General features: G+C 65.6%; 1 protein-coding gene across 5 annotated transcripts in view; it reads left to right on the plus strand.

The window, feature by feature from the left end:
- Nucleotides 1-10655, plus strand: part of ZFPM1 (zinc finger protein, FOG family member 1) — a 77739-nt gene that overhangs the window by 36345 nt on the left and 30739 nt on the right. For 4 of the 5 annotated variants that reach the window (XM_017543708.2, XM_037743936.1, XM_037743937.1 and 1 more), the window contains exon 3: nucleotides 287-409. In XM_017543708.2, the coding sequence (XP_017399197.1) occupies nucleotides 287-409 (123 nt within the window). The remainder of the gene's footprint in view (nucleotides 1-286; nucleotides 410-10655) is intronic. The other variant, XM_017543709.2, reaches the window with a different exon arrangement.

The raw sequence follows: 10655 nt of genomic DNA on the forward strand, positions 1-10655 counted from the left end.
ATGTGCCTGCTGGGCGGGGCAGGCTGGTGGGCTACCGTGCGCCCTAATTATCAATAGCAGCTGGAATAACAATTATCATTGCGACAATTAATGAGGGATGGGGGTTTTAAAAGACCAAGAGGAAAGCTGGGATGTCGCTCCCCCCCACTTAGAGCGAGCCAGGAGGGCGGGTAGCTTTGGGTCCCAGCTTCCCCACCCGGCGCCTCAGCATCCCCCCCAGCCACAGGGAGGGGCAACTCAGTGCCCGGCGCTCAGTAGGGATGTGGCGGTCTTTTCCTCTCTGCAGATGTTAACTCACCCCTACCACCGCCGCCCCCCACATCCCCAGGAGGCCCCGAGGAGCTGGAGGGACAGGAACCAGAACCCAGGCCCAGGGAGGAAGAGCCACGCAGCCCCTGGACCGGGCCAGGTAACCAGCCCCTGGCAGTGGGGCCACATGGGTGCTGGGGAGGTGTGTAGGTTGCTGGAGACCCACCGGGCCCAGGCCTGTGCCTGGTTCAAAGCTCAGCCAACCTATGCAGCTGGTGTATCGCTGGAGCTGGGCACCCATGCACCAATCCCAGCCTCACGTGGTGCACAAGGAATCGCTGGGGAGTCCCTTGGTCAGAGCCTGGTCTGGGCCACAGAAGAAAAGCTAGCGTGCTGGCCAGGCAGGAGTCCCAGGAGATGGGGAAGGCAGGGAGGTGGGAACGGGAAGCTGCGTCTGAGCTGTGGCGCCCACGGCCTTCCCAGCCAGGCCGGGATTCAGAGTTGTGCTGAGGTGGCCAGGCAGGTGCTCAGGCCTGAAGGGCAGGACCCCACCCCATTCCACTCCAGAGTGGCTGCAGGCCGTGGGGATGGAGTCCGAGCCACACGGCCCGTGGGGCCTGGGCCACAGGTGCATCCCGAGGGTGGACTGGTGGTGCGAGCTGGTCACTCTGCTCTGTGATTTGTAGCTGGAGTTCTGACCCCAGGAGTCCCATGAGCATGCTCTCCTGCGGCCCCTTCGGGAGCTGTGAATCCCCTTGATTTATGAACGCAGGAAACGCCGGCAGTCAGGTTGTTTCTGTCGTTCCTGATAAATGCCGAGGCCCGAGGAACCAGAGTGGCGGCTGGGGTGGCTTCCCAGGGCTGCCCAACCAAGGCCATTGTGGAAGCTGGTGGATGAGGGAGGAAAGGGGCCCGACAGAGGCAGGATGGGGTGGCAAGGGCCTCCATAGAGGAGGACAGCGTGGGGAGGGCCGGGCAGACAGCTGGGAGCAGGTGGTCGTCGGAGAGCACCCAAGAGGTCTCAGTGGCACCAGCAGGGCCCATCTGTGGAGAGAAGGCGTGTGGTGAGGGCTCGCCGTGCCGGGGAGCAGGGAAGGCTTTGCCGAGGCTGAGGGACACTATTCCTTCCGGGGGGCCAAGATGGAACGGGTCAGCGAGGTCCCAGCAGCAAGGGAGAGTGTGTGACGGGTGTGCCCGCCACAGGGCAAGTAGGCAGCTGCACGCTCGGGGTGAGGCCTGCTCCTGTAACGCGGCCTCTTTCCACACAGGGCCCCGGGGCCAGAGAGGGAGGGGCGGGCCTGGCAGCCACAGCCAAGAGGATGGCCCGGCCACACAGGGAAGCTGAGTCACACCTGCGTGGGCTGTGGGGCTGCCCAGCGCTCTCTGGGGCCTCATGGCCACAGGTCCTCACGGGCTCCCTCTGCTGTCCCCAGGAGGGGGACCGGGCGTCCAGCACAGCAGGCGATGTGGTTTACCCAACTGGGACCCAGAGAGGGCAGACATTTGCCGGCTGCATGCCTTCTCCTCGGTGACACCAGGCTGGGGGCAGGCCCAGGGCATACCTGTCGGGGGTCTCGGTCGGGCGCTGGTGCCTCAGGCCCCTGCTGCTGAGTCAGTCAGACAGGGAGGCCTTTGCTGTGGGGTTGGGGAGGGCTGCCCTGATGGCCTCAGTGTCCCCAGCTGCAGAAGAGGGTAGCAGGGAGGATGCCCACAGGCCCCCTCGGGCCTGCAGAGCTCCCACACTCCGCACTCTGTCGGTGGAAAAGACCCCCACAGTGGCAGGGACCCCGTGTACCTGTGGGACCCGGCTGGCCACTGGGCATACAGGGTGCTGTGTGGTCCTCACACCAGGCCCAAGAGGGGTTGAGATGGTGACCCCAGTCCCTGGAGGAGGGAACCCAGCCCGTCCGAGGTCATGTGGCTAGGAGGCGGTAGAGCTGAGTTTGGGCCTGGAGCTCACAGACACTGGGTTGCTCATCGCTTAACGGGTCCCCACGGTGTTTAGAGGGGTTAGATCAGCCTCTCGCTCTGCAGATGGAGGACGCCCTGGGGGCCGCAGCTGCCCCTGAGGCTGCTGCCGTGGTTTGGGGCTGGGGTGCACCCCCCAGCTTCCTGTGCGGCATCCCTGGGACCAGGCGGCACCCTATCGGCTCCCGCAGATCCGAATTTCTGTGCAGTGGGCGGCGATGGGCTGATATGCGGCCGCCGGCCAACCGCTGCAGTGGCCACGGCTATCAGGCCCGTACAGGCCGACTGTCACCCACAGAGAAGCCGGGGAGCCTCCATGGGCTCTTATCTCTCGGGGCCGCCTGGGCGTCGATGGCCAGCAGGGCTTCGCAGGGGCTTGTGGGGCAGTGGCCGCGAAGGCGGTGCCCGGCCAGGTGGCGGGTCCGGTGGCCGGGTGCCGTGGGGCATCAGCCGGCTTTACGTGGCTTGTCCTGGCATCTCTGCTTCCTGTCTCCAGGCCTGCCTCTGGTGCTCTGTGTTGTGTGAGCGCCTCTCCCTCCACCCTCCCTCCCCGCCTTCCCCCTCTCCCTTCCTCTCTCCCTCTCTCTTTCTTGTTCTCCTTGTGTCTCCCTCCCTCACTGGCTCTTTCTCTCTGCCTCTCTCCCTCACCTCTGTCTCTGCCCCATCAGTCTCTGCTCCTGTCTGTCTCTGCCCCGTCAGTCTCTGCTCCTGCCTGTCTCTGCCCCGTCAGTCTCTGCTCCTGTCTGTCTCTGCCCCATCTCTCCCAGTTTCTCCAGGTCTGTTTCAAGGTCTCTGGCCCACAGCTGCTCCCTACCCCACCCATTCCCGAGTGTGGGAAACAGTGCAGGCCCCAGCGCCTCTGAACCTGGCCCCGGACCCTGTTCTTGAGGCAGCCTGGGAGGTACCATCCGCCTTTCCTACATGGGGTGGAAGGAGCGCCAGCTTGGACCGAGGGGCACTCTGCACCCCGTGGCTTTGGGGAGGTAACTGGGCTCTGAGCCTGCTTCCCGTCTGTCCTGCCTGTGGATGGGACCCGGGCTCACAAGCGTCCTGGGAACCCCTCCAACCCCAACCCTGGTTCGGCTTATTTCCCAGGGAAAATGGCTGGGACTTGTGGGCGCCCAGGAGGCGGACAGTGTGAGCCTAGCAGAGAGGCCCAGCCTTGGCACCTCCCCCATCAGCTCCGCGTGCAGCCAGGCTGCCCTGTCCCTGGCGGTCAAGGCCCCAGGCAGGTGGGCATGAGGACTCCCTGGAGGCACCCATGTGATACCAGGCAGGGGGGCCTCACAGCCCCTCTCTTCCTCCCTGGCGACACCCAAGAGGTCCCCAACACCCACTGCAAACATAAGTGAGGTCCTGGACACACGAAGACTTTGTGAGCAGCGGAGAGCTGCCCCGGGTGTGAAAGCGGCCGTTGTCTTGACTTCCCCTGGTCTCCAGGGCCTGTGACTGCCCCTGCCTGGCCCCCTCCTGGTCGTCCTTGATACCTGGTGGTCCCAGAGCCCTAAAAGGAGGCCAGGGAGTCATTCAGTGGGTGCTGGGTTTTGTTGTCAAAAGTTCTGAGCTTTGAGCTTTGAGTGCCGTTGCTCTTGAGCGCCACAGCTGCAAACGGGCGCCTTGAGCTGCTCTGAGCGGGAGAGCGGACCCCGCAGCCCCGGCCCCACGGAGTGACCACAGGCAGGCCCCCTGGCTTCTCCAGGACTCAGTTTCCTCCTCTGTAAGATGGATGGAAGGAGAGCCGCGGCTACAGGAAGCCTCCGTGAGAGACTGCATGGTGTGTGGCACAGAGTGGCTGGGACTGGCTTCCCAGACCTCGGCTGCGGGCCTTGTCATCCGCCCTGGGCAGCCTGGGTTATGCAGATGCAGGGGGGTGCAGGCAGGTTCTGCGGGGAGAAGCCGCCATCTGCAATGCGGAACTCCCTTTCCATGGCTGAGAGAGGCTGCCGAGCAGGGGCAGGGAGCAGCCATCTTGTGTCCCCGTCACACCGTGGTCTCATGGCAGCTCACCCCCAGACGCCGTTACCTGCCCGGCACCAGGGAGGTATCCAGGTGGGAGCCGGGGACCCATGAGTGAAGCAGGACGCCCCGCCAAGGTGAGAGCCCCGGGCAGAGCCTCCCATCACAGGGACCGGTCACAACACTCCAAACCCTGCCGTCAACACCGAAACCAAGCCCAGCAAGCAAGGGGCAAGCAGGGAGAGGGGCTCATTCCAGGAGCGAGTGAGTGTCCAGGAGCCTCCAGGGTGAGCGGGGCCCTCGGTAGACAGCGGAGGGTGCATCGGAGGATGCAGCCCTGCCCGGGCGAGAGGACACAGGGCCTGAGCGGGGGCTGAGGCAGGCGGTGTGGCCTGGTCCGTGGGGCCTGTGGCCTTGGACTCCAGTGAGGCAGCAGGAAGGGCCGGCAGGAGGAGAGAAGGTCCAGGGTCCGACCCCAGGAGGGGCCTCGGAGAAGGGACCTTGGGTGGGGGCAGAGCCGGTCACCTGTGCCTGGACGCCCTCTTCCTCCCTGGAGCCTCCAGCCCGGATGCAAAGGGAGGGGTGCGGCAGTGGTGGCAGAGAGCTCCTATTTTATCTTTGAAATGTCCTTGTGTGCTGGAGGGGCGCTGCTTAGGATTCTGCTACGCAGATGGCTCAGCCATAGTCTGTAGTCCCTGCACGTGCCCGGGAGCCGCCCGGCCGTGGCGCTTTCTGCACGCCCGTCCCGCCGTGGGGTGTGGGGCCGAGTCCTGGTCCTCCTGGGCACCCCACTCTTGCCTCGGAAAATGGGGGCGCCTGGATGTGCCAGCCCACTGGGACTTGGAGGGGTGGAGCTGGGGTCCCATTCGGCTCCCTGGAGTGCTGGGCCGGCCCAGTTCATGGCCCCTGTGTGGTCACCTGCTGGGACAGTAATGGTGCACGCCAGGCCACCAGGAAGCAGGTGCAGGAAGAGGCTGAAGAGCTTGGGGGCTGGACCCTGGCATGTGGAGTCCCCTCTCCCGGCAGCCCTCCAGGCCAGCCTGGAGGTGGGATGGCCACAGGCCTCCCCCACGTCCCCCCATGAGGTTGGGCAGAACTCACGGGAACTGGCTCAGAGGACAGCTCCTCTCCCTGGGCCGCCTGGGGCACCAAGGAGCCCTCACTTGCCTGTCTCTCTGGCCCCGAACCTGCCCATCTGTGCCAGTGCAGAGGAGGCACCTGGTCTGCTGGGTGGGCAGAGTGAGTCTCCCCCCGGCTCTGTGTGTGTCTGTCTGGGAGGTGGTGTGGGGCAGGAGACCAGGGTGGGGAGGACGGCCTGAGACCCGGCACTAACAGCAGGCCCATGCCGAGGGCGCCATGCTGGCTGGGGAGGGCCCACAGAGCTCTCCCACCGCTCTGTGTGTGTGAGGTGACAGGAGGGCAGCCTGGCTCTGTGGGCCCAGGACGGAAGGTGGGCAGCAGGAGCCTGCTTGGCAGCCAGGGTGGTGGGGTCCCCAGGCGTGGAGTCCCCTTCACCAGGAAGCATCTCGGGGCCTAGAGCTCTTTCCTGGTAACCAAACGTATAAAACAAAACACAACTGGGCCATGGGGAGGGGGCGTGCTGAGGCAAGAAGAGCCCGGGTCAGGGTTGGCAGCGACGTGGGAGCTGCAGTGGTCTGGGGCAGAGTGTGTCTGCACCGCACACGGGCTCCGGGGCAGGCTCTTAGCAGCGACACCCGAGGCTCCTGGCTGAGCCTGAGCTCCGTGCGACCCCTCGGCCATCCCAGGCAGAGCAGGATGCTCCATCCTGAAGTCCTCTGGAGCCGAGGGAGGAAGCTTCTGCAGGGCAGCTAGCGGTGGTGTCCACTGCCGCTGGGGGTCAGCGAGAACTTTCCCGGCGAGCTCAGCCCATGTCCCGTGCCTGGCCTTCTGGAAGGGTCTTCCATGAGGATGGACAGCCTTGGCAGAGGTGACAGGCCCAGGATGTGATGGTGGTGGGCTGGCTTTATCCTGAGAGCACAGGGCTGGGGGTCCCAGGCGGGAGCCCGGCATGGGAGACAGGCTGGCTTGGCACTTGGGGACCTGACCCAGGTGCATCACCCAGGCTCAGCCCTGGCCTGTGCAGTTCCTGGGCCAGCAATCCCCATAAAGCTCAGACCCCAATCCACCCCACTGACTCCAGGGGAAGCCGGACATTTGCTGGGAGAGGGGCCTGGGGTTTGCCGGACCTGAGACCGAACAGGGGGCTCCCCTGACCCCTGAAGCCCCTGGTCACGTACATGGGGCTGGAAGGGATGGCCCCTTGCTGGGCATCTTCTGTGCGGAGGCATTCTCAACTCCGGGCACACACACTCTCACGTCCAGCAGCCAGTCCTGCAGGGAGGGCCAGGCTGGAGCCTACTCGCCAGTTAGGGAAACGGAGGCTTGGCGAGGTGAGGCGGCCTGGCCGCGGGGGTCCAGCCTGGGTGGACGTGCTGTGGGTCGGGGCGATTGGGCCTGCTCCAGACTCGCTCCACCCCAGGGCCTGGAGCTCTTTCCCAGGACCACTGTGGACAAAGTGAATTCCAGCTGGCCACACAGCAAGCCATGCCTTTCCCTGCTCCATCTCAGGCCCTGGTGGCAGACATGGGAAGGCTGGCCATGTCCTCAAGGCACTGCCGGCAAGCGGAGGGCACTTCCAAGTGTCAGGCTGGGTGTGAGAGGTTGGGGGGCGGCAGGTGGGCGGCCCTGGCCTCGCGCCAAGGCAAGAGGGACACAGGGGAGCGGGGTCGGATGTTCATGCAAGGCTGGCTCAGGGCCGGAGGTCCCGGTGGTCAATCCTGGCTGGAACATCAGGGCCCGGGCAGGGATGGGGTTCAGAGGGGTCGGGGCAGGGGCTCAGTGCCAGGGACCTCGAGGAGCTGCCTCGGTTTTCTTGGCTGTAAAATGGGTATCCTGAAGCGTTTTTGGGGGCGTTCATCCGGACGCAGTGCTGTGAGTGGTCAGGGCTGGCACCGGGCACGCTCTATCTGCAGCTTCCTGCCTGGGGCCCACGCAGCGTCCCCGCCCCAGGGTCCCCGCGGAGCCGGCCCGAGGCTGGAAATCCTCACCCGAGTGTGCGAGGGTGTCCGGCTGGTTATCTGGGCCGAGCTCCCTCTGACTAATCTCCCTGGCCTAGCGTCTATGCAGACCTCAAGGCGGAGGCCGAGGCGGGGGCAGCCTGATGGACAGCGGGAAGATGGGCCGATAGGCGCCGCTCCCTCCCCGCTCCCCCCTCCCTGGCAGGCGTGGGTGGGAAACCATTCCAGCCGTTCCTCCTTATCAGCCGCCGGCGCGGCCCCCGATAGCGCTATTAGTCTTAGATTAACAGGGGGGGACGGGGCCCTGGCGGATGGCAGGGGTCAGCCTGGGGTCAGCTGCAGAGACCAGGCCCTGTGCTGGCTCAGGGGCCACCTCCTCTGGCCGTCCCAGGGACGAAGGGTCCACCCGGAGGGTCCCCACTGGGAGCTCAGACCCCTCCTGGAGGGCCACATGCCTCTGAGACCCCCGGGGGCCCCGCGCCTGGCAGGACCGCCCACTTCACAGCTGGGCAGACAGGGCCTTGCGGAGCTGGAGCCGGGCCCAGGAGGTAACGTGTGTCTTATGGCAACCGCTCCCCCTGGTGTGTGCTGAGCACTGTGGGGCCAGGCTCCCGTCAGGTGCTGGGCCAAGACAGGGATGGTTCTGCCTGGGACGCGTGCAGTGGAGGGACACGTGTCCCGGAACCAGAAGGAACATGGGTGTCCCACCAGGGAGTGGTCAAGAGAAGGGGGTGGCATGTTCAGTGTGAGGCACGCACTCAGGCCAGCGCAGCCCAGGCCCTCCGGGAGCCGGACCACCCCAAATCATGGCGAGGCAGGAACACCACGTGTCCGAGGGGCAGGCAGAGCCAGCCTCACTGAGCCGATACTTGAGTTCCGAATGAGCGAGGGGCGCCTGGAAACGCTGTCCCAGGCTGAGGCTGCAGCACAGAGAAGTCCCTGAGAGGGGGTGCCCGGCTGATCTGGGGGAGCGCAGGGGTGAGGGGGGAGCGCAGGGGTGAGGGGGCAGCGAGCTCAGAGCCCAAGGCCCCATCACGTCGGGCCTGCGGCCGCAGAGAACACTTTTCTTAGAAACGGAGTTCAGAGGGTGCAGGCTCTGGCTGGCGTGGCCCTGGGTGGTTGGCGTGGACACTGGCTGCCTCCAGCTCTGAGCGTTCCTGTGATACCCTTCCCTCCCCTCTCCCGAGCACTGGCCCTGGGCCTGGCTGCACCTCCAGACCCCAGGATTCCAAATCCTCTCCTCCAAGCAAGGCCCTGTGGGTAGAGCCCCTGGACAGGGTTGAGGTTGGGGCCAAAGCCATCCACAGTCCCCAAGGCCGGCTCCCCTTTGTCCCTAGCTCCCCCACAGCCCCTGTAGTGCCCCTGTGGCCAGGCTGCCAGCACCCTGGGGTCTAGCTGACCTCCCGCACCCACCCTGGCCCTGGCCACTTGGAAAACGGCTCCTGGACCTGGCTCTGACTTCAGCCTCCACACCAGGAGAGTCGCCTGGGCCTCAGGTGCTGCAGCCACAGGCAGAGCAGGCAGTCAGCAGGCGGCTCTCGAGTCAGACGGCCATCCCATCAAACCTTCACTCCATGGAGCTCACCGCACTCACTCCCTCCCTCACACTTCCGTCTATTGAGTGCCAGCTGTGTGCCAGCCCTGTGATAGACAGGGGGGTGCACGGTGAGCAAAACAGACCCCAGTTCGGCCTCAGGAGAGAGCAGCCTCCGGGCCCTGCAGCAGGCTGAGATGCAGGCTGGTACAGAGGAGGCCCGGGGTGGGGCCAGCCCAGCTGACTTGGGGAGCAGCAAAGGGGCCAAGGGGCGGGCAGGCAGGACCGGGCACGGCACGTGCATGGGGTGGAGCCTGGTACCAAGCAGGCTGGGCACGGGACAGGTCTATGCACAGTGGGGGGGGTCCCACCTGGGTGGCACCTGGACCCCACTGGCAGGGTGGAGGGCAGCTTGGGGGCAGATGCAGGAAGATCTAGGAAAGGGCTTCGCTGAAGTGGGCGCTGTCTGGCAGCCTGGCAGCAGGCACTGTGTCCCTGTTCACAGATGGGAAACTGAGGCCAGGAGACTTCAGGTAGCCTCCACACCTGCATGCTGGGGAGAGGCCGAGCAGGCACGGAGCCCACAAGCCTGCCTGCCCCCCAGGGGAGGGCCCACACCCACCCAACCAGCTTCTCCAGGCCCAGCCCCCAGGGTCCTGTGGGCTCCCAGACCCCTCCATGGCCCCGTGCCAGCAGAGGGTGTGCGGACAATGGACGCCCCATGAGAGGCACAGCCAGGGTCCTGGCTCTCCAGCCGTCCCAGCAGTCGGGGGGGGCCTGGCTGCCTGCCGTGCTGCCCACTGGCCTCACTCACCTTCCGGGAGCGGCTATCTGTGGCCAGGGCAGCCTATCTTGGCCGCAGGCGCTAATCAAGCTGGCTTCCTCCGCCACCCTCCCACCCGGCTTCCTGCCCCTGCCATCCCCCACCACCAGCCCCCACCCAGGCTCTGCCATTGCCCTCCCGGCCCCTCCCAGACACATCTCGAGGGCAAGCCCACCAGCGTCACTGGGCAAGCCCCTGGAGCTCCGGCTGCTGCCCAGAAGCTTCCGTCCTGGGCCTGACGCATGGCTGGGGCACAGCCAGCTCCCCTCTGGGCTGTGGCCTCTCAGGAAGGCCACAAGGACCCTGGGGATGGTGGGCAGGTGCTGGACAGCCCACAGGCATGTCGCCGGCAGCTGCTGCCCCGGCTGCCCTCATTCCCACCACCGCAGCCCATGTCGCCACCAGCGTGGGCACCATGACTGTCACCAGCACAGGGACAGCGCTGTTACACAGTGCTGCGGGTCCGGCCAAGCCACCTCGCTGGCGCTATCACTGGTACCTCTGGATCATGCCATCACCTTGCTGGGACTGTAATTGTTACTGGCACTGGCTTTCCCACTGGCACAATGGCAGACCCAGCCTCCAGGTGCCACCTCTCACCACAGACTGGGCACCCACCGTGCCCTCTTATGGGCTTAGGGTCTTCATCTGTGCGATAGGGACGGGACAGGTCAGGCTGCCCGGGGCTTTCTTTCCCAGCTCGTCTTCGTGGTCAGCTGAGATCCTGTCTGCTCTGGGCTGAGCTGGGTCCTGGTACAGTGCTGGGCCCGAAAGCAGCCTTGGTGTCCTCATGTAACTGACAGGCACAGCGGCCCTCCCTGTGCGGGTGCAGCCTTGGCTGGGGATGTGTCAGGGTCTCTAAGGCCAGCCCCTCCCCACACTGGCCTGGCGTCTCCACCTCCACCTGCCCTAGGAGGGAAACTGAGGCACCATTGCTGGTGATGGAGACAGTGGTCCTGGGTGCTGGGTCCTCCCCCCAGTGCTGCTGGTGGTGATGGAGACAGCAGTCCTGGGTGCTGGGTCCTCTCCCAGTGCTGCTGGTGATGGAGACAGCGGTCCTGGGTGCTGGGTCCTCCCCCCAGTGCTG

This window comes from Cebus imitator, unplaced genomic scaffold (assembly GCF_001604975.1).
Source record: "Cebus imitator isolate Cc_AM_T3 unplaced genomic scaffold, Cebus_imitator-1.0 Scaffold159, whole genome shotgun sequence".
In the NCBI taxonomy this organism is placed as follows: domain Eukaryota; kingdom Metazoa; phylum Chordata; class Mammalia; order Primates; family Cebidae; genus Cebus; species Cebus imitator.